We start from the raw sequence: 20,924 nt of genomic DNA on the forward strand, positions 1-20,924 counted from the left end.
CACAATGAAGAGACGAATAACTAACCTCAGTCCTAGGCAGACAGTATGACAGTAAGATAGCATGTGCGATCCGACTATCAGATAGCCTCAAAGCCACCAGAGCATCGGTATTGATTCAGGAAGGAAGGCATCATCGATAAAATCGAAATTACGACCCGGTTGACAACGAGAGAAGAATGCAGCAGTTCACGCTATAACAGTCGAGTGCCCCCTGCACACTACACTGCTTGCAGACACTACGGTATTTAAGACGAGATAGACGGGACAAGCAATCATGCGGGGAAGGAGGGCCACATGCTTAGCGCTATGCTATACCGCACGTAGATGCACGTGACCGCGACAGAGAATCAAGATTCAATTCTTCAAGTCTTTGCAGCAACTTGCACTGTCTTCTGCTTGGCCCTCATCGCAAAACCTCGAAGCTCCTCATTATATCTGCACTTGACACTCTATATAGATGGGTGAAATGGCCGGATTTCCGACCTCTGTATCCGGCTTCACTGTGATCCCCGTCACCTACTCGGAATCGTCGACGCACGTACTCTACGCGCGAGCGCACACAGGATCCAAGAAGTCGAAGGCGAAGGAAAAGGCAAAGCAGAATCGTGAATCCTTTCCTGAGGGGCGCACGCTGTTTCTGGTGAACGTGCCTCCAGACGCAACTGAACGTGAGATCTCCCAATTTTTCAAGGGCAGCGGTACCGTCGAAAGGGTAGTCTTTGATGGCGATACGGAGGCGCCAGAAGACCAATTAGAACAAGTCAGCGAGAGTGAGGATGAGGAGGGGGTTGATGAGGATAATGCTGGCGAAGATGAGAGTGAGGAGCGACCTAGGAAGAAGCGGTGGAAATGGAAGGAGGTCGTTCCGCAGGTCACTCCTCTGCCTTCTCGGTCACTGCGAACACTACGGCGGACAGGCCGAACCGCGCATATCATCTTCCTCGACGAGTCCTCCCTCTCTCGTGCCCTCTCGCCACCACCAAAAGCCAGACTATGGCCCACAGACCCCTCCGCACCCTCCGGCCTCGCACACTACCAGGCACTGTACGAATCTCTCCGGCCGCCGCTCGACGTCGTACGTGCACATGCGGACACATGGATGGAGCTGTTTGAGTACGAGCAGGCGAAGAAGCGGCAGAAGAGCAAGTATCTCATGGGCGAGGCAGTCGTGGATAAGGATGGATTCACGCTCGTCACGCGCGGCGGGGCGTATGGAAAGACGCTGGGTGGAGGCGTCGGTGTGGCGAATAAGAAGTTCCAAAGGGAACATGGTGATGCGGCGGGGAAGAGAAGCAGGAATAATAAGAAGAAAGAGAAGAAGGAGGCGTTCTATGCGTTCCAGATACATGAGAAGAAACGGCAGGGTGAGTGTGCACTTCATGACGATGATGCGTATCAATCTGATCGCATCGCATTACATAGAGTTGCTCGACCTGAAGCAGAAGTGGGAAGAGGACAAGGCGAAGGTGGAGAAACTGAAGCAGTCCCGGAAATTCAAGCCGTATTAGTGCTAACGCTAGACGCATGCTGAGTTTTCATGGCTCAAGACGAGATACTAGGAGCACAATCAGTTGGCCTTGCATGTTCATTGCTGTCTCTCACTGCCGTAAATGGTCCGTGAGTATTCAACTATATAAGATGATGTTACGGTCATGTGTGGTACAATGGGTGTCATGAGGTATACAATGTCTTCCGCGCAATCGTAACATCTCCTGATCGCCCGATATCTCATCTAGTCGTCATAACCCGGAGGGGCATCGTCAGGTACTCCCCCGCTATACGAGGGCCCCGCATCTCCAGGTGTATATGTCGCTGTGTGAATTGGCTCAGTAGCGACCTTAAGTATTGTAGCGTATGGGACGTACGCAAGCCCTCTTCCTCGTCTGCGGATTGCCGCTTCATGTATACCGCCCGTTCGCGCGTCTTCTCCAACACGCTCACGAACTCGAATATCCCCTTATCCTTGAAGCGTATCTCTGCCTTCGTGCCTTCCGTCAGCCTGCCTTCAGGTGCAGGTTTGATCTCGAGCCCCAGATAATTTGAGCCAAAATACGGCTGCTCGAACTTGGTGGATAGGAGCGTTGTGAGCGGGACTGAGAGCGATTCGAGCGATGTCGATTTGCTTGATCCATCAGAGACGAAGACTAGCTGTGGGAGGATGAATAGAAGCAAGCAGCAGGAATGACAGCGTTAACGATCCCGAGCGAAGCGAGTGAAGGAGGCACGCGCACCCGTTGATCTGTGAGCCACAGCCGTCCCACGTCTTTCAGTTTCTTCGCACCTCCCAACCCTCCTGAACTCGACGACCCCGTCGGCGGTCCGTCAGGGATGAACAGTGCAACCTCGACGCCGCCGTCGACCGTCCTGATTGTCAGCTCGTTGGGCAGCGGGATGGGCGCGCGGGCTGGGCTGAGCATTGCACAATTGAGTGCCATCGTTGTGCAGGTTGCGCGTGTGGTGGGTTAGTGTCAGTTGTTATCCGGTGCTCGCGCAGCGGTGCAGCAGCAGCAGTAGCAGGAGTTGTTGGAGTGCCTCGGCAGCGTCCATCAGATCCTTGATCAAGCTTATAGCTCGCTGCCGTGAGAACGTGGCGGTCACCAGCAGTTGCGATCAGCGCCAAGTCCCGCCCGTTTCGAGTACGTTCTATCACATTAAAGGCCTTGTTTTTTTGTATGAATACAATCATCATCGCGACGGTTCTGTCTTGTGCAGGGAGGAAACGGAGCACAACTGCTGCCTGTTACACGCATTTCGTACGTTTCAGGGTACACTACGATATTGATCGTTGATTAACGAAGCTGTGTGCTTACAGTTTATCGAGAAGGCCACGGGAGGTAGATGAGACAAGCTTTTGTGGATGCGAGAAATCAGCGAGAGGCTAACGGGGAGTGGAGACGCGATAGCCTGTCGGCAGGCTCGTGTGCGTTGAACCTAGAGATCCGGTCTGTGTCGAAGAGCCCGCCCTCGCGTTACGTGAGCTTAAGATCCCACCGGATAATCAACCTCAACCTGAGCCTCAAGCGTCACAAAGTTCGCGGCGAAATACTTTCTCGTGACGCCACAAGTGCTCGTGTAAGGTGCGTTTTGAATGGGCGAGTATTTACAGGCTGATACGATAAAATGTGCGAAGTCATCGTGCACTCTTCTTATGATATGCCAGTGTGAACACGAGGTGCGTTTTTGACCCTCGTTCCCGTGCATCGGCGCGACTAATGCATCCGGTCCCATAAGTATAGAATGTAAAAGCATACGCCCTCTCTACACAACGGCACAACAAGATCACGCGCTCTGTGGGTTAGAATAGGCAAGAACGACGGGCGGCAGGCGGATCGTCTCGAATGTCGAGTCTCGCGTGTAGAACCCGGAGATTGCACCGTAATATGCGCCACACGTCGCTGCGAGACCGAACGCGCCTCCAGCCTTGGAGAGGGCGGCATGTGCTGTTCAATGTAGGCTATCAGCGCGGACTGTATGCGATGAAGACACATATACTTACGGTGGAAGCAGTTCGCTGACAGGCAGCCCAGCGAAATCACGGTCATACCGAGCGTCCAGATGATAGGACCTGTGGTGCGAAGCGCACCAATGCTATGGGATGATGAAATCATCAGGGCAAGTTCTCCGACATGACTTTGGTCATCTTACCAGAAGACGCCGGTGATCAAGCTGTTCGCACAACGACGACGTCAATATCCAGATCATCCTCGCCAATAATCCAGCTTACCACCAGATGGCCATGTAGATGCCGATTGCATGGGTGAACTCAGTCGCATCCGGATATGCAGCCCTAAAACGTGTTCAATAGTAATCTCAAGAAATCAGCGGTGAAGTACTTACGCAATGCCGATCTCGGGGAGGTAAAGAGCGCCGTAGCTGAAATTGAACCCGCCATATGTGCAGAAGACGGTCCTGGCCGAAGACGTATCAAATTAAAGAACGATCTTTTCCAAGTCAATCAAGCTCACCCCGCAAAGGTGTGGCTGCAAATTGCTGTCAGTATGCGCGCATTCCATCTACGCAGCAATGCACTCACCCCAGGTAGAATTCCATGCATCCGACCAATGTTTGTGAGATGCCTCCGTAGCTGTAAGTGTTCATCAATAAATGCTCGTATCCGATTACTTATAGTACGTTACTTACAACGTCGCGAACAGCAGAACGAGGTTGGCCGACGTCACACCACCGGCCTCGAGAGTCAACAACGATGAGCATAGGAATACGGTGCCGTATGCCAACATTCCCAGTGGGGTCTGAACGAGAATCGAGCCGTCAATTCACGGATGTTGTGCGATGACATTTCTATTCCGTTACTCACAGGGTTACCGAACTGGAAGGCTAGTGGAGTCGGAGGCGGTGGGGCGGGGGAGTGATACTCGGGAGTCATCGCCTCGGCATAGTAGTTCCCGTTGGCGTGACCCTCTGACGGGGTGAGCACAGTAACATGGTCCGACTTTCCTGACTTCTCGGACATGGCGGTGGCGGTGAGTTGGGAGCGCGGAAGGGGGAGGGGGCCGTGTAACGTGCGGGAGAGAGAGAGAGCCAGGGCGTGTTGCAGAGAAGAAGCGACAACTTCTTATACCATTGCCAAGAGACGGTGCGGTTCCTCGTACCTTTCTGGTGGAGCAATTATACTAGCGAGTTATCACGCTCGCACGTTGATGGGAATATCTAGGGGAATCCCAAATTTTTCAAGGGAAACGTCGCAGCAGAACGACGCTCTAACCGGTATGAGCCTCACCGGTGTCGATCTTTGCTATTGGAGGCTGATGGACGTTCCCATCCCCACAGACGGAGATGGAAGTGCTCTGGGAGTTCCGATAATCTTGCGATTGCATCCACCGTCACTCCAGGTCCGATGACAGCTCGCAGCATGGCGCGAAACAAGAAAGAACTTGATGCCGCCCACGTCTGTCTGGCATGCAAAATATCGCTCATGCAGACTCACCTCCAGCCGCTATCTTGCAAGGATCCTTCTCACCTTAGGAGATGCCTGTACGGCCTCATTCATTTGATGACGACCGCTTGTTCTCTTGGAGCGAAGGTCGCATGGAAGCACGCGCACTGGCAGTGCGGACCGCGCGTTGCAGTCATTGTCGTGGCTACGAAGACCCACGCGAGAACACACATGGTGTGCTCGACAATGTGACAATGCGTTCCGGAAGGGCCAGGTTCTCATCCGCAGAATGGCTGTTGGAGAGGGTGGGCAATATCGATGCGTGCCGCTTCACCATGTTCTGTCTCGTCACCTAGAAACGGCAATCTGATACCGGCTGCTTGGCTTACGACCCCAGATCTGGATCGATCTCGGATTCCGGACGTATGCTCGAGGGTTCTGATGTTCCCAGTCGCGCTGCCTCGGACGCGGTTGTCGTCCGCTCACGACTAACCATTTTTACGGTATGACGGGCGATGAAATTGTTTCAGTTAAACCTCTAACGATGGCTGTAGATTCTCATGCGTTCGCCACACGTCATGTCATCCTTCATGAAGATTGCGTATGATGAGAACGCATACCACGGACGCGCTACCACACATTCAAAAAAGGTTCGACGTTTGATAGTGTGCAATTCAAAGGGTGATGTTCGCTGTCCAACGGAAGATATCTCGACGACATCGAATTCATCTAACAATGGAAGGTGAGCCATATTTCCCATTCCAACTCGTCGTTCTTCCCACTCCCACCCGATACGCACGCGGCTCCCACCGGTACCACTGCCCTCCTAATCTGATAAGTGGTGCTATCGGGTACAGTATGCGCTGCTGCGCACAGCGTGTGTAGTAACTCACGCTGATACTCGCGATAGCACCAACCTTTCTCTCGTGCTGAGGAGCTGTCAAGACCGGCTACGTACGGTTTAAACGATGTGGACAATCTTTAACCGCCTCATTATCCCTCTACTCTGCTGCAATCATCTGCATTTATAATCCAATGTTCAATCAATTCGACTGCCACATCAACTGTGCATGTCTCGTATGCAAAGTTCAACAGTGCAACCCCAGCCTGCATCAGGATTTCGTCAAGTAAGCATTGCGCGATATTCCTGCTTTTCTCCGCCACTTCTGATTTGCCTACTTTTCTGGTTATTCTTCTCAAAGGAGCCTTTGCAACCGTCGCCCAACCGTCATTGACTGACCAGCATCGCCGCAACGCTTTAATGTCGGAGCATTGGCATCAACCGCATATAAATATTTGGATACAACATCCTAATATGGCTACCTGGCGCAATGGTAGCGCGTTTGGCTTCGATTGCCGACGTCACCAAAAGGTTGCAGGTTCGAGTCCTGCGGTGGTCATGATCGTTTTTGTCCCTCGAATGCATGTATCCCTCAATTATTCTCATATTTCTTGATGTCTCGTCACATCTTTGCATTACTACTATCTACCAGTTGTGTCCATCGTAATGTTAGTACTCGTACCCGTTTTCCTTTCTGTGGAATTCGCACGCTCGCTTCCCGATCGCAATACCTTCCCCTGCAGCGATGCGTCGCACCGTCATCTTCTCTTCGCCAGGTATACGGACCTTGACGCAGTACTCATCCGTGTCCTCGTCAATGAAGTGAAGCTCTCCGCACACACCTTCACCGAACGGGTATGGAAAGAATTCATCGTCATCCGGAGCATCGGGATCACGCAAGAACGAATGCGCCAGAGCACGTCGAGGTGTGATCCGTCGCGTCGACTCTGGATGCATTACCTGCTCAAGGAGGTCGAGCGCTTTTTCAACTTCCGCAGTATACGTTTCGGCATCTGGTGTCGGAATTGGCAATTCGGGCGACAAGAAACGCTCTGGAGAGCTCCGCGGTGATGAGGTAGGAAAGTGACCGGATGTGACCCCTGATTTGCCGGCGTATGGGAAGAAGCGTGGATCAGGGGCAGGGGGCTCGTGAAGGAGGGGATTTTGGCGTTCTACGAAGTCGCACCAGGTAATGCCATCCTGGGTCAGGTTCGGGACATTTGTCTGGAGTACTCGGCCTGGGATTGAGGTTGGTCAGTGCTGCATTCTTGCTTATGGTTTATGGGAAAGCGGGGCCGTACTATGGAGGGTGGCTGCTTTCTCCATCTTCTTCTTTCCAACGATTGTGGAGATCTCCATGAGTGCCTCTACATCATCGTTGGAATGGAATAGTGGGAACTTCCTTGCGAGGAAGAAGAGCAGTATCATTCCGGCAGACCAGACGTCAATAGCTGATATGGCGAATGCGCGATGACAGTGGATGATTAGGCTAATCAAAAAGAATTCCGGCAAGGCAATGACATACCACCTGTTTGCTCGCCACACTTGAACAGCACCTCAGGTGCACGGAAACCTCTTGTTCCCGCACGATTCGCCTTCGAGACTGGTCTGGTGACTGATCCATCACTGCCGATGATATGGGAAGGAAAACTATTCACCGATTGTCCTTGAGAGGATAACCGACCTTGTCAGACGGCAGAATGCTCTTCAAACGACCTTCTCGTTGCTTGCGCTTGATATATTCAGGATCATACTCTTCCCTTGGCCGGATGCGCCCATGTGGATATTCTCGAGATGGTGCAGTGTGCAGACATGCACCAAGTGTGGGACCGCGTTCCATGCGCTGGGAAATCAAGCCAATTTAAGTGAGCGGCTATCTGGAGTACATCGGTACCAGACAAAATGTGGTGGCAGACGAGATGGCATTCAGGCACTCACACATGCTAGGCCAAAATCGCATAACGTGCCAATGCCGGTGCGGGGATCGAAGAGGAAGTTCGCGGGTTTAACATCGCGATGAATGATTCCCCGCGCGTGAATATCGCGTAATGCTCGGAACATGCAGCGGAAATACGCCTTTATCCCCTCCATCGGCAGAATGCGGTAGTAGTCCTTGAAGGTCGTGATTAGCAGAAACCTCAAGGAAGATGCATATATGCCGGCTAAACCACTTACTCGAAAGTCTTGGTGTCGATTGTAAGGCATGATAGCGACTACTTGATCATGGTGTCTGAAAGCCGTGATCAGCTGTGAGATGTGGCGGCACCCCCTGCAGTCTTCGAGAATAGATATTTCGTTTCGTATGCGTTCCGGTCCACTTGTGACGTAGATCCTCTTAATCGCGACGAATGCCTTGCTGTCGCTAGGTCGCAGAGCAGACTGGTAGTATGCGGAAGATGACGGTGAATGAAAGCCATGCCACGGGGTGTTATCCCATTTCGTATGGTACCCGAGGTCGACAGCTTTGTATACGGAAGAAAACGTGCCGGTCCCTAAGCGATCGACGATCTTGTAGTCCGGTATAAGTTGTGGCACAGCAGCCTCGAGGTCAGCAATTTCTTGCTCTATCTCGTGTCGTTCCGAACGCGGTTTCAGGAAGATAGTCCTCTCTTCATCTGTATATGCGGGTATTTCTCCTGCGTCTTCGTCATCTTCACCCAGATTCTCCCTCATCTCCTCTTCGTCTTCATCCTGTTCATCATTGACTGTCCCATGCGGGGATGCGTATTCCTCCTGGTCGCTCGATGGTTCATCGTCACGTTCATGGGCAGAAGCAACTGCCTTCGTGTCATCATTCATTGCAGTGTCTTGTATGTCTGCATATCGTTTTGCTAGATGAGCATGGAATTCGTCGATTATTGGGGGAGCGTAACTGTCGTGCGAATGGTCTGAAGAAGGATGAGACTCATCGTCACCAATTATGCCTTGCACCCTAGCAGAGTCATGGCGGTACTTGCGGTGATTTCGATCTGAAGATGGCACTTCGAAAGGATTAGAGGAGTGTCGTGACAACAACGTTGCAGTAGCCATATATGATATCCAAGAAAGAAAGCCGTACTACCGAATGCCAACGGCGATTGTCCTTTCACAAATCTTCAAGATTGTGAGCGTCGGCGACGAATTAAAAGTACTGCGCGCGTGGAGGAGATGTGAAGGCGGAAGGGACAATGATTCGTGTCTGGAGAGGCGCCCGGACGCGACGCGTCGCTTGGTTTCATTTCGTCACGTGATCAAGATGCTTCCTGATCAAAAATGATGACCACCGCAGGACTCGAACCTGCAACCTTTTGGTGACGTCGGCAATCGAAGCCAAACGCGCTACCATTGCGCCAGGTAGCCTTATGCTTTGACCAGTGTTGTACTTTTACAGATGTAAGTTTACTTTCTGGGGTTAACCCCGACAGTGCCCGCCGACCACTGCGGTAAGCTGAGAACTCGTCAGCATTGCGTTGCTAATGTCATCTTCCAAAGCCTAATCATCTGGCGCAGATGCTCAGTCTGGACGCCGTCCAATATTTGTGCCTGCAGCTGTTCTCTAGTCCTGTGTTTCAACAGCTCTTCCCATTCGTGGTCCTTTTCCTTATCCCGGCTCTAAGTTTGACTCTCAGCGCTCATAGAGCCTCTCTGAACACCGTTTACTTCATGGTCTTGGATGCGTTATCCGCTGTTCTTCCCTGGAACTGGTTTGACGGACACCCAGGCTCAAGCTCTAGCCTGGAGAGAAGGAAGTCCAAAAAGAAGCATGTCCGTACTAGGGCTGAACAATCAGGGCAAGAGGTACATAAGCTCGGTGAGTGGCATAGAGGCTGGAACAGTTGAGAGATCGTTGTTAAAGGTTGCGTATAGAACCTCTGTCAAACAATGGTCATAATGATGGTTATTACCCTGGTCTGGTCAACATCTCAGGGACGTACTGCTTCATGGACTCCACATTACAGGTGTGCATGATGCTTATCCATTCCATAAATTGCTTATTTACGTACACGCAAAGGCCATGGCATCACTATGCTACCTTCAACCCGAGATTGAGGAGATTTACGCCAAAGCCGTAGCGCTTGATGTTCCGACGCCAGTCATAGATGCGCTTCGGGATCTTCTGCGTGGTTTGTACTATCTGTTACCGCCGATTGTGCACGTCGTCTCGTCCTCCGAATACTGAATATCGTCTCGCAGAGCTAAACACCCCTGCCCCCTCGTCTCGAGCGCTCCGACCCATCGAGATCATCAATGCTCTATCCACTCAATCGGCTTCTAAACATAACAGTCTATTCTCTTCACGTGAACATCAGGATGCGCAGGAGCTCTTTCAGCTTCTCTCAGAATGCATCAAGAACGAGGCGGCAGCTGTGAACAGAGAATTTCACCGCGACCGCGGCCTTGGAGGGTTCAGCCAAGCCGGGGGTCCTGCAAGTCGGGAGATAGGGAAGAGTGTTTTTGACGGTCTGACGGCGAATAGGCGCAGCTGTGTCGAGTGTGGCTACACCGAGGCTGTCATGCATTTCGCTTTCGACAACTGGCAGCTAGCTGTTCCCCGACTGGCGGTGCGTACGTGCCATAGCAATTCAGCGTGGCCACGAGTTGATATCGAACTTGAAGACACAGTGCCGCTTGGAAGATTGTCTTGACGAGTACACTCGGATAGAAGTTCTCACAGACTGCATCTGTCGGAAGTGCTCTATGCTTGCAACCTGCAAAAAACTGGAGCAGGAAGCGGAGAGGCTCTCGGAAGCCCGGAAAGCAGACCCAGAGGCTTCTTCATCGAAGAAGAAACGTGTACGGGACGCTCAAAAGCTGCTAGCTCGCATGAAAGCCGCACTTGATGATGGCCGGATTGAAGAGGACATCAAGGGCGTCAAGATGGAGAAAGTCTTCAGTAGGGGCTCCACCAAGCAAGCTATGATTGCTCGAGTACGATTGCTCAACCTCTATTCATCACTATCCGCTAATACATACGTGACGGATAACAGCCGCCACGCGTGCTTGTTCTGCATCTCAACCGCTCCATGCACTATGGCCATTACGCAACCAAAAACACTTGCCGAGTAGCGTTTCCCGAGATTCTAGATCTTACACCATATACTACGTCTGGTCAGCTCAATCTGAAACCATCGGATCCCATCTCCAGACCAGTTCCGCCTATCCCCCGCAGCACGACCCCGACACCCGCCACATATGCGATACCACGAACTCTCTACCGCCTCGCTGCTGTTGTCTGCCACTATGGCGATCATTCTTTCGGACACTACATCTGCTATCGTCGCAAGCCACGTCCGCCATCCGTCGGTGCACGGCGGTTCGCTCCTCCGAAACTTGCGTGCCTTCTTGGTTGCGAATGCGAACGATGTGAGCGCTATGGACCCATCCGTGACGACGAAGACCCGCCTCCGCGACCCGGCCGCGGATGGTTGCGTATCAGCGATGATAGCGTTCGGGAGGTCGGGCTCGAGACTGTACTACTGGAGGGTTCTGGCGTGTTCATGTTGTTCTACGAGCGCGTCATGATGCCACGGTCGAGTGTTTACATGTTGGGCTCTTCTTGCAGCTCAGAGGAGACTGTTCGACCTGAGGATGTGCACGCGAACGGCTCGTGTGCTTCCCTTCCCGACGGAGGTGGAGTACCGAAGCTCATGCAGCCCATACCAAGGATCATCGGTCCCAGGATAGTCCATAGCGTTTCGGCGCACTCACCGCGGAGCTTATCCTTGTCGCCACCAGAACCTGGTCTTGTGAGCAGTCGGTCAGAGCCGGTCGATCCGCAGAAGGCCAGCGAAAAGCCTTTGCAGAATGGCCATGCTCCAGGTTCTGGTCATCACCATGAGCCATCAGTGCAAATAAACTCCACGTCCCCTCCAGATGCCTCCTCGATGCCATCGGACAGTAGTATTGCCACCTCAGTACGCCTCTCATCCTCGCCTCCCCACGCATCATCGCCTACGCCGACATCCTACCCCTCTAGACCGACATCGCATCTCCTACCTCCAAGATCCATGTCGTCGCCGGCGGATCTGCCGCCATCACCCTCCAGGACGGTCGACTTGCGCGCATAACATAACATAGCCCGCCCTGCGAACCACCTCTCTCACCGCTCATTCTGTATCTTTAGACACCTTGCTATAGCCATCCCCCCTGTGCCACCGTGTTGTCGTCGTTGTACGATTTACCTATACATCATTTATGTTGGGCCTTTGTCATGCGGCCGTGTCGTGCGAAGTTGGTGCTTGCGTATAGTGCACAGTGTTCTCCGCGCGATGTTCAGATGGACGCAAGGATGAGCACAGTTGACATCGACTTCAGACCGGTTGCCGACTGACAGTCAGTTCACGCTAAGAGACCAACATCTTGCATCAGCTAAACCGGTGCTGTTCTCGTTTCCGATAAACCACAACTCCACATCGACGTCCCTGAAGCGTATTAGTACCATAGGTAGTTTGAGGGCTCGTTGGACCTGCTGGCTGTGGCGCTGACTGTGCTGCTGACTGATTCATGGGTGAATCAGCGAGGTCCACCACTAGAGAGGGTTACTAATCGCTTAATCACCTCGCAAAATGAGCGACGATGACATCTATTGAGAGGCGCTGCTGCTATCCAGACTTATAAGGTGCACGGAAACCGGGTGATTATGATCAGCGCGGGCTCATCACCCTCACCAACAGAGAAGAGCAGCATGTCCCACGGAAAGCAGTTCACACTGTTCACTCACTGCCATGGTCCGAATGGATGGTAAGCCCGCACTGCACTTCATTCTCGCGGGACGTACTGAGCTTGGGGTGCATTTTCAGGAAAGTGGTGTTCGTCCTGGAGGAGCTCGGCCTCACGTACCATCCTATTTACTTGGAGTATTGGACCGAGATCAAGGGTCCTGAACACACGAAGTACAACCCGAATGGCCGCATTCCAACCTTGATAGATCATGCGAACGGCGATCTTGTCGTTTGGTATGAGATTCCTGTTCAGTGTATGCCGATCAGTGTGTGCTCATGGTATGCAGGGAATCGAACGCCATATTGACCTACCTGGTCGAGAAGTACGATCCAGAGCATAAAATTTCCGCTATCGAGGAGAACGACCGCTTCCACCAGCTGCAATGGCTTTTCTTCCAAGCTTCCGGCCAAGGGTGAGCCAGCTTCTCTGCCCAACGAGAGCAGCACTCTGATGATAGTCCGCAGGCCGTACTTTGGCCAGGCGAACTGGTTCTGGAAGTATCATAGCGAGCAAGTCCCAAGTGCGACTGAGAGGTACAGGAAGGAGACCATGCGCATCTTTGGCGTGCTCGAGTCTGTGTTGTCAAAGCAGGACTGGTTGGTCGGCGATAAGTGCACGATTGCTGACCTTTCGTTCATCCCGTGTGTCTGTTGCTTTCTGAAGTAAGTGGCTCTACGACGCTGAATCTTCATGTTCTTTTAGATGGAACATGCCCGTGCTCGATGAAGAAGGGTTCATGGCCGACTATGAGGAGTTCAAGGCCGACGATTTCCCTTCGGTGAAGAAGTCAGTAACCTATTCAGCATTCTGGATTTAGACACTGACGCACCACATCGAAACCTTTCAGGTGGCACTATACTACGCTAGTGTTGGAATCTGGGCGCGGAGCACAGATGTGAGAGGCCCCGGTGCGACCTGCGCCACCGGCGTGGGAGAGTAGTAGCGCGCGTGTATATAATAGGGCGCGGCTACAATGGGACGGGCCATCGGTTTGGCCCCGTGGAGCCATCTTCTAGAGAGCGGGCGACTCCCGAACTCCTGGCCGCGCAGCGGGCTGGCTGGGAAAGTCAACAGCTAGCTCGTGATGCGATTCGCAAGTCGCTCGAAATTAGGGAGGCAGTGAACAGAACGAGCGCATGAGATAGCGGACGGCGTCGAGAGCGTGGACGGGTAAAAAGATGTTTATAAAGAGTTGGATTCGACTTTATGGCACTGAATTCGTTAATGGAATGACTCGATGATCAAGTTTGACCTAAATCGCCGAGTGGCGTCGATGCTTTCAACGCGCCCACGTGACCGCGTCGAAAACTGGTACCCTCGCGGTCTGGCCCATTCCCCGGGCCGCCTACGTTCAGCCGCAGCCATGCTCCTGAGTCGGCGACTCTCACCCACTTTATATTTTCCCCTTGAACTGAATTCACCGAATGCCCTGAACGTCGCTCTATCAGAATGTCTGTTGTGACCACGCTGCACGACTAGCATGATCAATTGATTCAATACATCCAGCCTTTTTTAAAACCCGGATGCCGTTTACTCTATGCGCGGTGACGTTAGCGCATATGCTCTGCAGTGGCTATCATTCTCTTGGTAACGCGAGTTGCGAACGTTGGTCATCCCAGCGCTGTATTCACCCCACACACGTTCACCTTCAATAGCCGCTGCATGCATACGATGATTAACTCTCCATTTGAACCGTAAGGTCTATTGTGCACCGATGCTCTGGAGAGTGAGTAGTGTTAACGTCTCAAACATTGTTGGGATTTATCTAGTGACATACATCCACCACAGAGACCGACAAAGGTTTTACCAGGCCGCGGGAAGCTCATCTGACCGCGATGGATGTGTCGGTTCTTGATCCAGCCTCTGGAAGAGGGGCCGCTGCATCCTGCCTCAGAATGCCGAAACTTGTCTCCGTAGGGCGGCTCCTCCGGCCCTTTGACAATGCAGGTGACGCTCCATGTCTGCGCTCATGACCTATCGAAACTCTTTATTTCCTCGCACGTTCGACGCGAATATAGCACAGCCATCTGGTCGTGGTGCATCTCGTGGGAGCCCGTCTGTTTGCTCATGTTCAGCCCATGTGCACCGTCTCGTACACTTTTGTCTTGCTCTGCTCGCCGCGCTCTGGATGCCGCCTGCTGACCATTGGAGTCGAGTGATCGGTGATTGGGCGCTTGCATGCGAGAGACAAACGTGCTCGGACGCGTGTTTCACAGCCACCGTAACATGGCCCCGCCACTCGTTCACATTCATTTTTCAAAGCTATCTTTTGTGATTTGACGACACGGCTGTTCGCGACTGCAGGCTCAGCCGCACTTGTGTTTTCTATATCCACATGAGTCTTTGTCTCTGCCGTTCGCTCTGACAACACCCGACTGCTCGCATGTTCCTCCCGAAGCGAATCTCCCCTGGTTCCTTGCTTCTCCCTGGCGAGCTGTCAACAAACGTAGATGTCCATTATTCCCGGAATTTTGAGAAGCCCGAGCTATTCAACGGCCGCCCGGGCTCGTATAAAGGCCCAATCCTCCCCCCTCCCAATGGCGTGGACGCAGCAAGCTATCCCAGCTCGACCCCGCGATCGTGCAAGATGGCCACTCTCTTTTTAATCTTGCTCGTCTTCTGCACGTATATGACTCTCGTTGCATCGCGACCAGGCTTCGGCGAAAAGATCGGACTGCGCATGCGCGTGGTCGCGGCTGCTGGTGTCTTTGGGAACGGGAGCAAGAGCTGGGCGCAGTACACCCCATACTACGCTGTTGAGGCGTACGCAGCGCCGCCTGATGAGTGCGAGATCACACAGGTGAGTATCAGTCTGACTCTATGCATGTGAGCGGGGTGATCGTCGCTGCGCGACCGTGGGCATCGAACACGATCGATGACGCAAACGTAGACGCGCCACTGATCGATCTAGTTGTCGATGAATATGAATGAAATTCTTGCGAATCGTGTATGTGGCCTTGTACTGACCTGATTATGTCCACCACACAGGTCAACATCGTATGTGCAAACTATTCACTTTAAGTATCGGCTCTAAGCGATTGATCATGCATCTCAGCTTCAACGCCACGGCGCACGTTATCCCACAAAATCCTCCACCAAGGCTATCGAGACAGCACTCGCCAAGGTACAAGCGATCCCAGTCTCTGATTATACAGATCCCCAGCTTGAATTCATCGCCGACTTTGATTACGATCTTGGCGAGGACGACCTGGTCGCATATGGGGCGCAGGAGTGAGTATGTGATATTTGTGATGTGAGACCCGCCTGACTGACCTGGTTGGATCAAGGTCGTATGATGCGGGTGAGGAGGCATTCACACGGTATGTGGCTCTTGTGAGCGCGGATGAGTTGCCTTTTGTGCGAGCATCGAGCAAGAGCCGTGTGGTGCAATCCGCGACGAACTGGACTGCTGGTGGGCAAGAAGCTTCTGTCTTCGTGTGTGGCAGCTGATACTGGTCTGCCAGGGTTCGCTGCGGCGAGTAATGGCGTCTACGCGCCTCTGCTGAACGTTATCATCTCTGAGAGCGTGCGTTCTTTCCATCTCTTGTGTTTGTCCACAGACCCTGACCTATGCTTCTCAGGGCAACGACACACTAGACGACTCGGACTGTCCTGCCGCGGCAGACACCTCCGACGACGCGCAGACAGCTGCATGGATCGCGACGTACGCGCCGAACATCACCACGATCCTCAACGCCGGCGCACCCGGTGCAGATCTGGACGACGACGACACCCAGGCGTTGATCTCGCTTTGCCCGTTCGAGAGTGTGGCGAATGAGCAGCGGAGCGAGTGGTGTGATCTTTTTGAGTGGGTGGGCGACCAGATTATCGGGCAGGGTGGGGAGAGCGTGTGGGCTGGGTACGAGTATTGGGGTGATCTCGACAAATATTACAATACCGGGTACGTTGTATCCCGCTGCTCCTTCCTCCGTATACTGATCGTTTATCGTTCGACTCAGATACGGGGCCACGCTCGGACCCGTGCAAGGCGTCGGCTGGATCAACGAGCTGCTCGCACGGCTGACCGACACACCCGTGAACGACAGCACGTCGACAAACACCACGCTCGACAGCAACCCGGCCACCTTCCCCCTCAACCGCACGATCTACGCCGACTTTACGCACGACAACCTCATGATCGCCGTCTACTCCGCCATGGGCCTCTTCGCGCAGCCCGCCCCGCTGGACGACACCCTCCCGGACCCGACGCGCACGTGGCGAGCGAGCGAGCTCGTCCCGTTTGCGTCAAGGATGGTCGTGGAGCGCTTGAGCTGTGGTGGGGAGGCGTATGTGCGCGTGTTGGTGAATCAGGCGGTGCAGGATTTGAGCTTTTGTGGGGCGGATGGAGATGGGCTGTGTACGCTGGATGCGTTTGTGGAGAGCCAGGCGTATGCGAGTAGTGGTGGGGATGGACAGTGGGCGTTGTGTTTTGAGTGAAGAAGTGGGTTTTGGGTGGGCTGGCAAAATGGGGATACCCAGGGACTCTACATAGGAAAGGAAGGATGTACAAGTATCGTTGTAGCTGTAGATTATGTGACATGCAGGCGCAAGGGCTATAGAGGCATTGTCATACGTCGAGTGTCGGCCTATCGGGCCATGCATCTGGAGAAGAAAACACTAGCTGGATGTTGTCTTCACAGACTATCTCAACAGGGAGTTCTTTCAATATCATTAGCAAGCCGGTGCATGAAGCGACAGCATTACCTCTAGGACAGGGTTCTGCATTAGGACTGTGCCACGGTAATGCTCACTGGCATTCACCACCTGTCGGTGATTAAGCGAGAACACGGCTTATTGAGAGAATCATTGAGTCAAGTCAATGTAGTGCTACGGCGAGATGCGCAAAGCAATATTGAATAGATACCTGGTTGAAAGCACAGCAAAGAACGATATGCAAGTACACAATAAAATACATGAGCGATATACTTTTAGACGAGACATGTCCTAAGATGCAGAAAATGCGATGTAGATGCGCAACCGTTTTCAGATGCCCTATATATGGTGTAGCCGAACGAACGACACCCGCCAGTTCTACTACTGCACAGATACTGGCAGAGTGCGCTGTATTACCCTAAGTGAATAAACTACGTTGCAATCAGCTACTGTCGTTGGAGCAATGTGAAGAGGATACGTACCTTCCGCCCGGTCCGTCCTAACTCGGCGCTTGAGACGGACCTCCTTGCAGTGTCTGAAGCTGCATATCAACAGAAGATGCAAAGCTATCTTCAGACACTCCAAACAGAGCAGAGTTTGCCTGCGACTCGCCCTGCGGAGGGTGATCGACAAGAATGACCTCGATCTGTCGTGTCCGCGTCGACCACGAGGAGTCTGGGGCGACGCTTGCATTGTCTGGCAGCACGGGCGGCTCTATTCGTACAGGTGGCACGGATGGTGGCCTCTTTGCTGGCTCCCCGTGGGCTGCGTGCGATAATGTATGGGGACGTCCAACGGGATCGGCCTGCGTTGGAGAACGAGGAGACGATGGCTGCGTCCGCGAATCATCGTCCTCAGCTACAATAGACGTTGCTCCAGGAACTGAGGTCCCCGAACGCGCCGCGTCACCCGTCTCGACATGCTTTAGCCGAGAAAGAGGGACCACCGATCTTCGCTCAGGCTCCACACTACCCCGCCTACTCGCAGGCCCCGACGGCGGCCTCCTCTCCTGCTCGTCTGCCGCCTGCGCGAGCACATCCAGCGCACTATGCACGCGCGTCAACCGCACGGACGTCGGCGCACCCGCGTGCCCATTCGTATCACGCGCACCCTCCTTCTGCTTCCCCTTGCCCTTCCTATTCGGCGGCTGGTCGGTGGCGGCTGCACGGACCGGTCTCCGCTTTCGCACTGCGGCGCCAGGCGATGGTGCGGCGACGGGCAGCGTCGCGTTCCGGCCGAGAGCTCTGCGCTTCTTGGGCGTGGAAGGCTCCAGGGCGGCAGTAGCCGCGCTCCGCGTCTGTACCCTGTGCTCTGTCGCCTCGCCGCCAACACCGACTATTTCGTCCACGTCGAAGTCCTCGCCCACCAGCAATGTTCGCGCAGCGGTGAGCAGCGAGTGGAGCGGGGTCGTCGGTTCCTCCTGCGACCGCCCGCCCATAGAGAACTGAGTGTGCGAGCTTGTCTGAGAATGCAGTGCAGTTGGAGTGCTCGGGACTGTCTGTGTGCCGGAGGCTGCGGGACTCGAGATAGGATTAGGAACGTACAAGAACCCAGGTGCAGAGATCGGATAGGATTGAGGAGGTCCGGCCAGAGGCTGGGGTTGCATATGGTGCATTGGAGGTGTCTGGAGAGCGGTCTGGAAGGGAGGTGCGTGGGGAAAGGACATACTTGAGAATGAGTTCTGTGCAGAAAGTGGGTTTCCAGACACAACGGGCATGAAGGGAGAAAATCCAGAGAAACTAGACGGCCCCGGTTGGCCATTCATTCCAAACTGCCAACCATTGAGAGGATACTGGGATGGCCCTCCGAACGAACTCATGCCGAGATTCTGCTGTCGTTCCCGCTCCTCTCGCTCCCTCACCATTTCTGCCAGGAGTATCGCCCTCATGCGCCCGATCTTCCGAGCCGCGACCAGCAAGCACTCCGCTCGAGCATCGGACAGAAGCGGGGCACGCTCCCTGCGGAACCTCCTCTCCTTCTCTTTCCGCTTCTTCTGCGGCTTCTCGAGGATTTGTACATGATACTGCTTCGACGAAGTTGCCGCCTCCGGCGGCGGGCCGGTTGATTGGCCTGCGACACCTTGCGAAGCTGGAGCGTCCGTGAAGATGGTAGCTGCTGGCGCAATGACGTCCATAGGAAAATTCGACGCTTGCCCGTTGAGCAGCTCATTGCTCCCGTTGGCCTCGAACACGGGCGCATCCATCTCCATGTCATTCAAGAACTCGGCTTCTGCATAGGCCTGCCCTTCAGCTTCCTGCCGTTGCCGCTGCTGCTGCAACTGAGATGCCTCCTTCAGTGCCTCCAGGTCCTTCGCTCGCTCTCGCTCCTTCTTGAGTTTCTTCCTCCTATTTTCAGTGTTGTCTTTGACGACGGCTAACTGTGCGAATGCTGGGTGCTGTAGTAGACTGGGGTCATTCAGTATTGATGGCTGCATGAGTAATAGTGGACGAAGGCGAGAGAGCTCATGCTCGAGTGCGGCCAGGCGACTGTTGGCGTCTGAGAGCTACACCGCGATCGAGGATAGAAATGTGACAATTGTCAAGTATGAGCTCAAGATGCATCGAAAGCACGAGAAAAGCGACGTACCTTATGCCGGAGGGCCCAATTATCGTCCCTAAGGCGGGAGATCAAGCGTTCAGACTCCTGCGAAGCGACCATCAGATTCATCCTACTCGTTCACGGCTTGTGGCATGTGACGGGAAGCAAGCGGCGCATATAACCGGCAGGATGCAGAATGTCATGCGGTATGCATCGTAAATGGGGGGCGGCAAAAGAGCAAGCATATGATGGACAAACCTGCAAGCCATCATGTGTGCATTATCCACTCACGTAGTCTTTTTCCGCAGCGTCAGTGGCAGCCCGCCGCTTGCCAATGAGGGCTTCTGCGCTCCTCTCCCAGCCTTCGCGTTCAGCCTGCCAGCGTGCATGTTCTTCCTCCCGTTCTTGTAGTATTTGGTTCCGTTGCTCTGTCAAATCGGCGATGGTCTCTGCCTGGACAGCCAGCTGGGACGTAGAGGGTTTGAGAATCGGATGTGTAGTCAAGCGAAGAACCTGAGGAGCGACACGTCCAGCTACGCAATGAGAGAAAGGACGTGTAGGCTCACCATATCTGCAAGTTCGTGCTCTATTGATGTAGCACCTGAATTACCAGGACTAGGACCTGCAAAACCAAGTTGCTCAATCCGCGAGCGCATCATCTGTATTTCTGACCGATCCAGCGGCTCTGGCGAAGGACTAGGCACACGAGCATGTCGTATATGTGTGAGTATGAATGCACTTGGCTCCAAGGCATAGATAGGCTCAGGCGGCGGCATGTGAGGACTCCCGAAGTGCATCGCATCCGGCGGGAGAGATAACTGAGGGATCGGAGAGGGAGACATGGTGTGCATGATGTCGGATAACTCGAGGGCAAGGCCGTCCGATGCCTGCATGTTGGGCATACTGCACAACCGAGAACAGAGGCCGACAGCAGAGAGAGCGGCGAGGACGACCGCAAAGGACGGGAAGGATGGCGCTAACGACCGCTTGCAGAAAGAAACCACCGTTAACACTGGATAAACAATCATCAACAGCGCCAGCTTCGCGCGCGACGTAGGCACGTGGGGAGGCTTTATCACGTGAATTGAATGCATGTGATAGGGTTAGGAGTATCGGACCTGATCTTGTAGCAAATAGTCCACCGAGAGCAAAGCTTTGCATGCACGCGCCTTAGAAGGAGTCTGGGGAAGGATATGTTTCCCTTCCAAGTATTGGCGGAAGAACTCCACGTGCAACCTCATCCGTGGTGTTAGGAGCGGCCACGGTGGCGCTCAGCTCTGAAATGATGAAACTCCA

The 20,924-nt window shown here is 53.7% G+C and overlaps 8 protein-coding genes and 2 non-coding genes across 10 annotated transcripts; 5 read left to right on the plus strand and 5 right to left on the minus strand.

Moving 5' to 3' along the window:
* Positions 1-466: 466 nt before the first annotated feature.
* Positions 467-1,508, plus strand: LAESUDRAFT_653452 (uncharacterized protein; the record flags this gene model as incomplete). Its single annotated transcript, XM_040904419.1, has 2 exons — positions 467-1,364; positions 1,423-1,508. 2 exons carry the CDS (start codon positions 467-469, stop codon positions 1,506-1,508), a joined length of 984 nt encoding a protein of 327 aa, XP_040764272.1.
* A 224-nt stretch (positions 1,509-1,732) lies between these two features.
* Positions 1,733-2,435, minus strand: LAESUDRAFT_714265 (uncharacterized protein; the record flags this gene model as incomplete). Its single annotated transcript, XM_040907056.1, has 3 exons — positions 1,733-1,812; positions 1,866-2,148; positions 2,232-2,435. The coding sequence occupies 3 exons, from the start codon at positions 2,433-2,435 to the stop codon at positions 1,733-1,735; spliced, it is 567 nt and encodes a 188-aa protein (XP_040764273.1).
* Positions 2,436-3,279: 844 nt separating this feature from the next.
* Positions 3,280-4,471, minus strand: LAESUDRAFT_736926 (uncharacterized protein; the record flags this gene model as incomplete). Its single annotated transcript, XM_040910737.1, has 7 exons — positions 3,280-3,440; positions 3,497-3,588; positions 3,725-3,787; positions 3,838-3,909; positions 4,034-4,084; positions 4,141-4,250; positions 4,316-4,471. 7 exons carry the CDS (start codon positions 4,469-4,471, stop codon positions 3,280-3,282), a joined length of 705 nt encoding a protein of 234 aa, XP_040764274.1.
* Positions 4,472-6,211: 1,740 nt separating this feature from the next.
* On the plus strand, positions 6,212-6,294 carry LAESUDRAFT_t50. Its single transcript has one exon. It is a non-coding gene; the product is annotated as a tRNA-Arg (tRNA).
* A 32-nt stretch (positions 6,295-6,326) lies between these two features.
* LAESUDRAFT_725988 (kinase-like protein) lies at positions 6,327-8,816 on the minus strand. Its single transcript, XM_040908930.1, has 6 exons — positions 7,911-8,816; positions 7,674-7,847; positions 7,394-7,578; positions 7,261-7,343; positions 7,037-7,186; positions 6,327-6,973 (listed from the first exon to the last, which is right to left on the minus strand). The coding sequence occupies exons 1-6, from the start codon at positions 8,763-8,765 to the stop codon at positions 6,405-6,407; spliced, it is 2,016 nt and encodes a 671-aa protein (XP_040764275.1). The 5' UTR covers positions 8,766-8,816; the 3' UTR covers positions 6,327-6,404.
* Positions 8,817-8,991: 175 nt separating this feature from the next.
* On the minus strand, positions 8,992-9,074 carry LAESUDRAFT_t52. Its single transcript has one exon. It is a non-coding gene; the product is annotated as a tRNA-Arg (tRNA).
* A 95-nt stretch (positions 9,075-9,169) lies between these two features.
* LAESUDRAFT_725989 (cysteine proteinase) lies at positions 9,170-11,918 on the plus strand. Its single transcript, XM_040908931.1, has 6 exons — positions 9,170-9,525; positions 9,582-9,673; positions 9,727-9,838; positions 9,909-10,276; positions 10,332-10,643; positions 10,703-11,918. Exons 1-6 carry the CDS (start codon positions 9,225-9,227, stop codon positions 11,780-11,782), a joined length of 2,265 nt encoding a protein of 754 aa, XP_040764276.1. The 5' UTR covers positions 9,170-9,224; the 3' UTR covers positions 11,783-11,918.
* Positions 11,919-12,368: 450 nt separating this feature from the next.
* Positions 12,369-13,448, plus strand: LAESUDRAFT_725991 (glutathione S-transferase C-terminal-like protein). The gene is made up of 6 exons (XM_040908932.1): positions 12,369-12,455; positions 12,515-12,670; positions 12,724-12,849; positions 12,902-13,078; positions 13,140-13,223; positions 13,285-13,448. Exons 1-6 carry the CDS (start codon positions 12,400-12,402, stop codon positions 13,334-13,336), a joined length of 651 nt encoding a protein of 216 aa, XP_040764277.1. The 5' UTR covers positions 12,369-12,399; the 3' UTR covers positions 13,337-13,448.
* Positions 13,449-14,472: 1,024 nt separating this feature from the next.
* LAESUDRAFT_679559 (phosphoglycerate mutase-like protein) lies at positions 14,473-17,016 on the plus strand. Its single transcript, XM_040905702.1, has 7 exons — positions 14,473-15,237; positions 15,426-15,434; positions 15,493-15,668; positions 15,725-15,849; positions 15,902-15,963; positions 16,019-16,338; positions 16,397-17,016. Exons 1-7 carry the CDS (start codon positions 14,821-14,823, stop codon positions 16,872-16,874), a joined length of 1,587 nt encoding a protein of 528 aa, XP_040764278.1. The 5' UTR covers positions 14,473-14,820; the 3' UTR covers positions 16,875-17,016.
* A 208-nt stretch (positions 17,017-17,224) lies between these two features.
* LAESUDRAFT_725993 (uncharacterized protein) lies at positions 17,225-20,632 on the minus strand. The gene is made up of 5 exons (XM_040908933.1): positions 20,195-20,632; positions 19,920-20,141; positions 19,677-19,733; positions 17,573-19,593; positions 17,225-17,521 (listed from the first exon to the last, which is right to left on the minus strand). Exons 1-4 carry the CDS (start codon positions 20,528-20,530, stop codon positions 17,590-17,592), a joined length of 2,619 nt encoding a protein of 872 aa, XP_040764279.1. The 5' UTR covers positions 20,531-20,632; the 3' UTR covers positions 17,225-17,521; positions 17,573-17,589.
* Positions 20,633-20,924: the final 292 nt, after the last annotated feature.

This window comes from Laetiporus sulphureus (genome assembly GCF_001632365.1).
Source record: "Laetiporus sulphureus 93-53 unplaced genomic scaffold LAESUscaffold_20, whole genome shotgun sequence".
Classification (NCBI taxonomy): Eukaryota; Fungi; Basidiomycota; class Agaricomycetes; order Polyporales; family Laetiporaceae; genus Laetiporus; species Laetiporus sulphureus.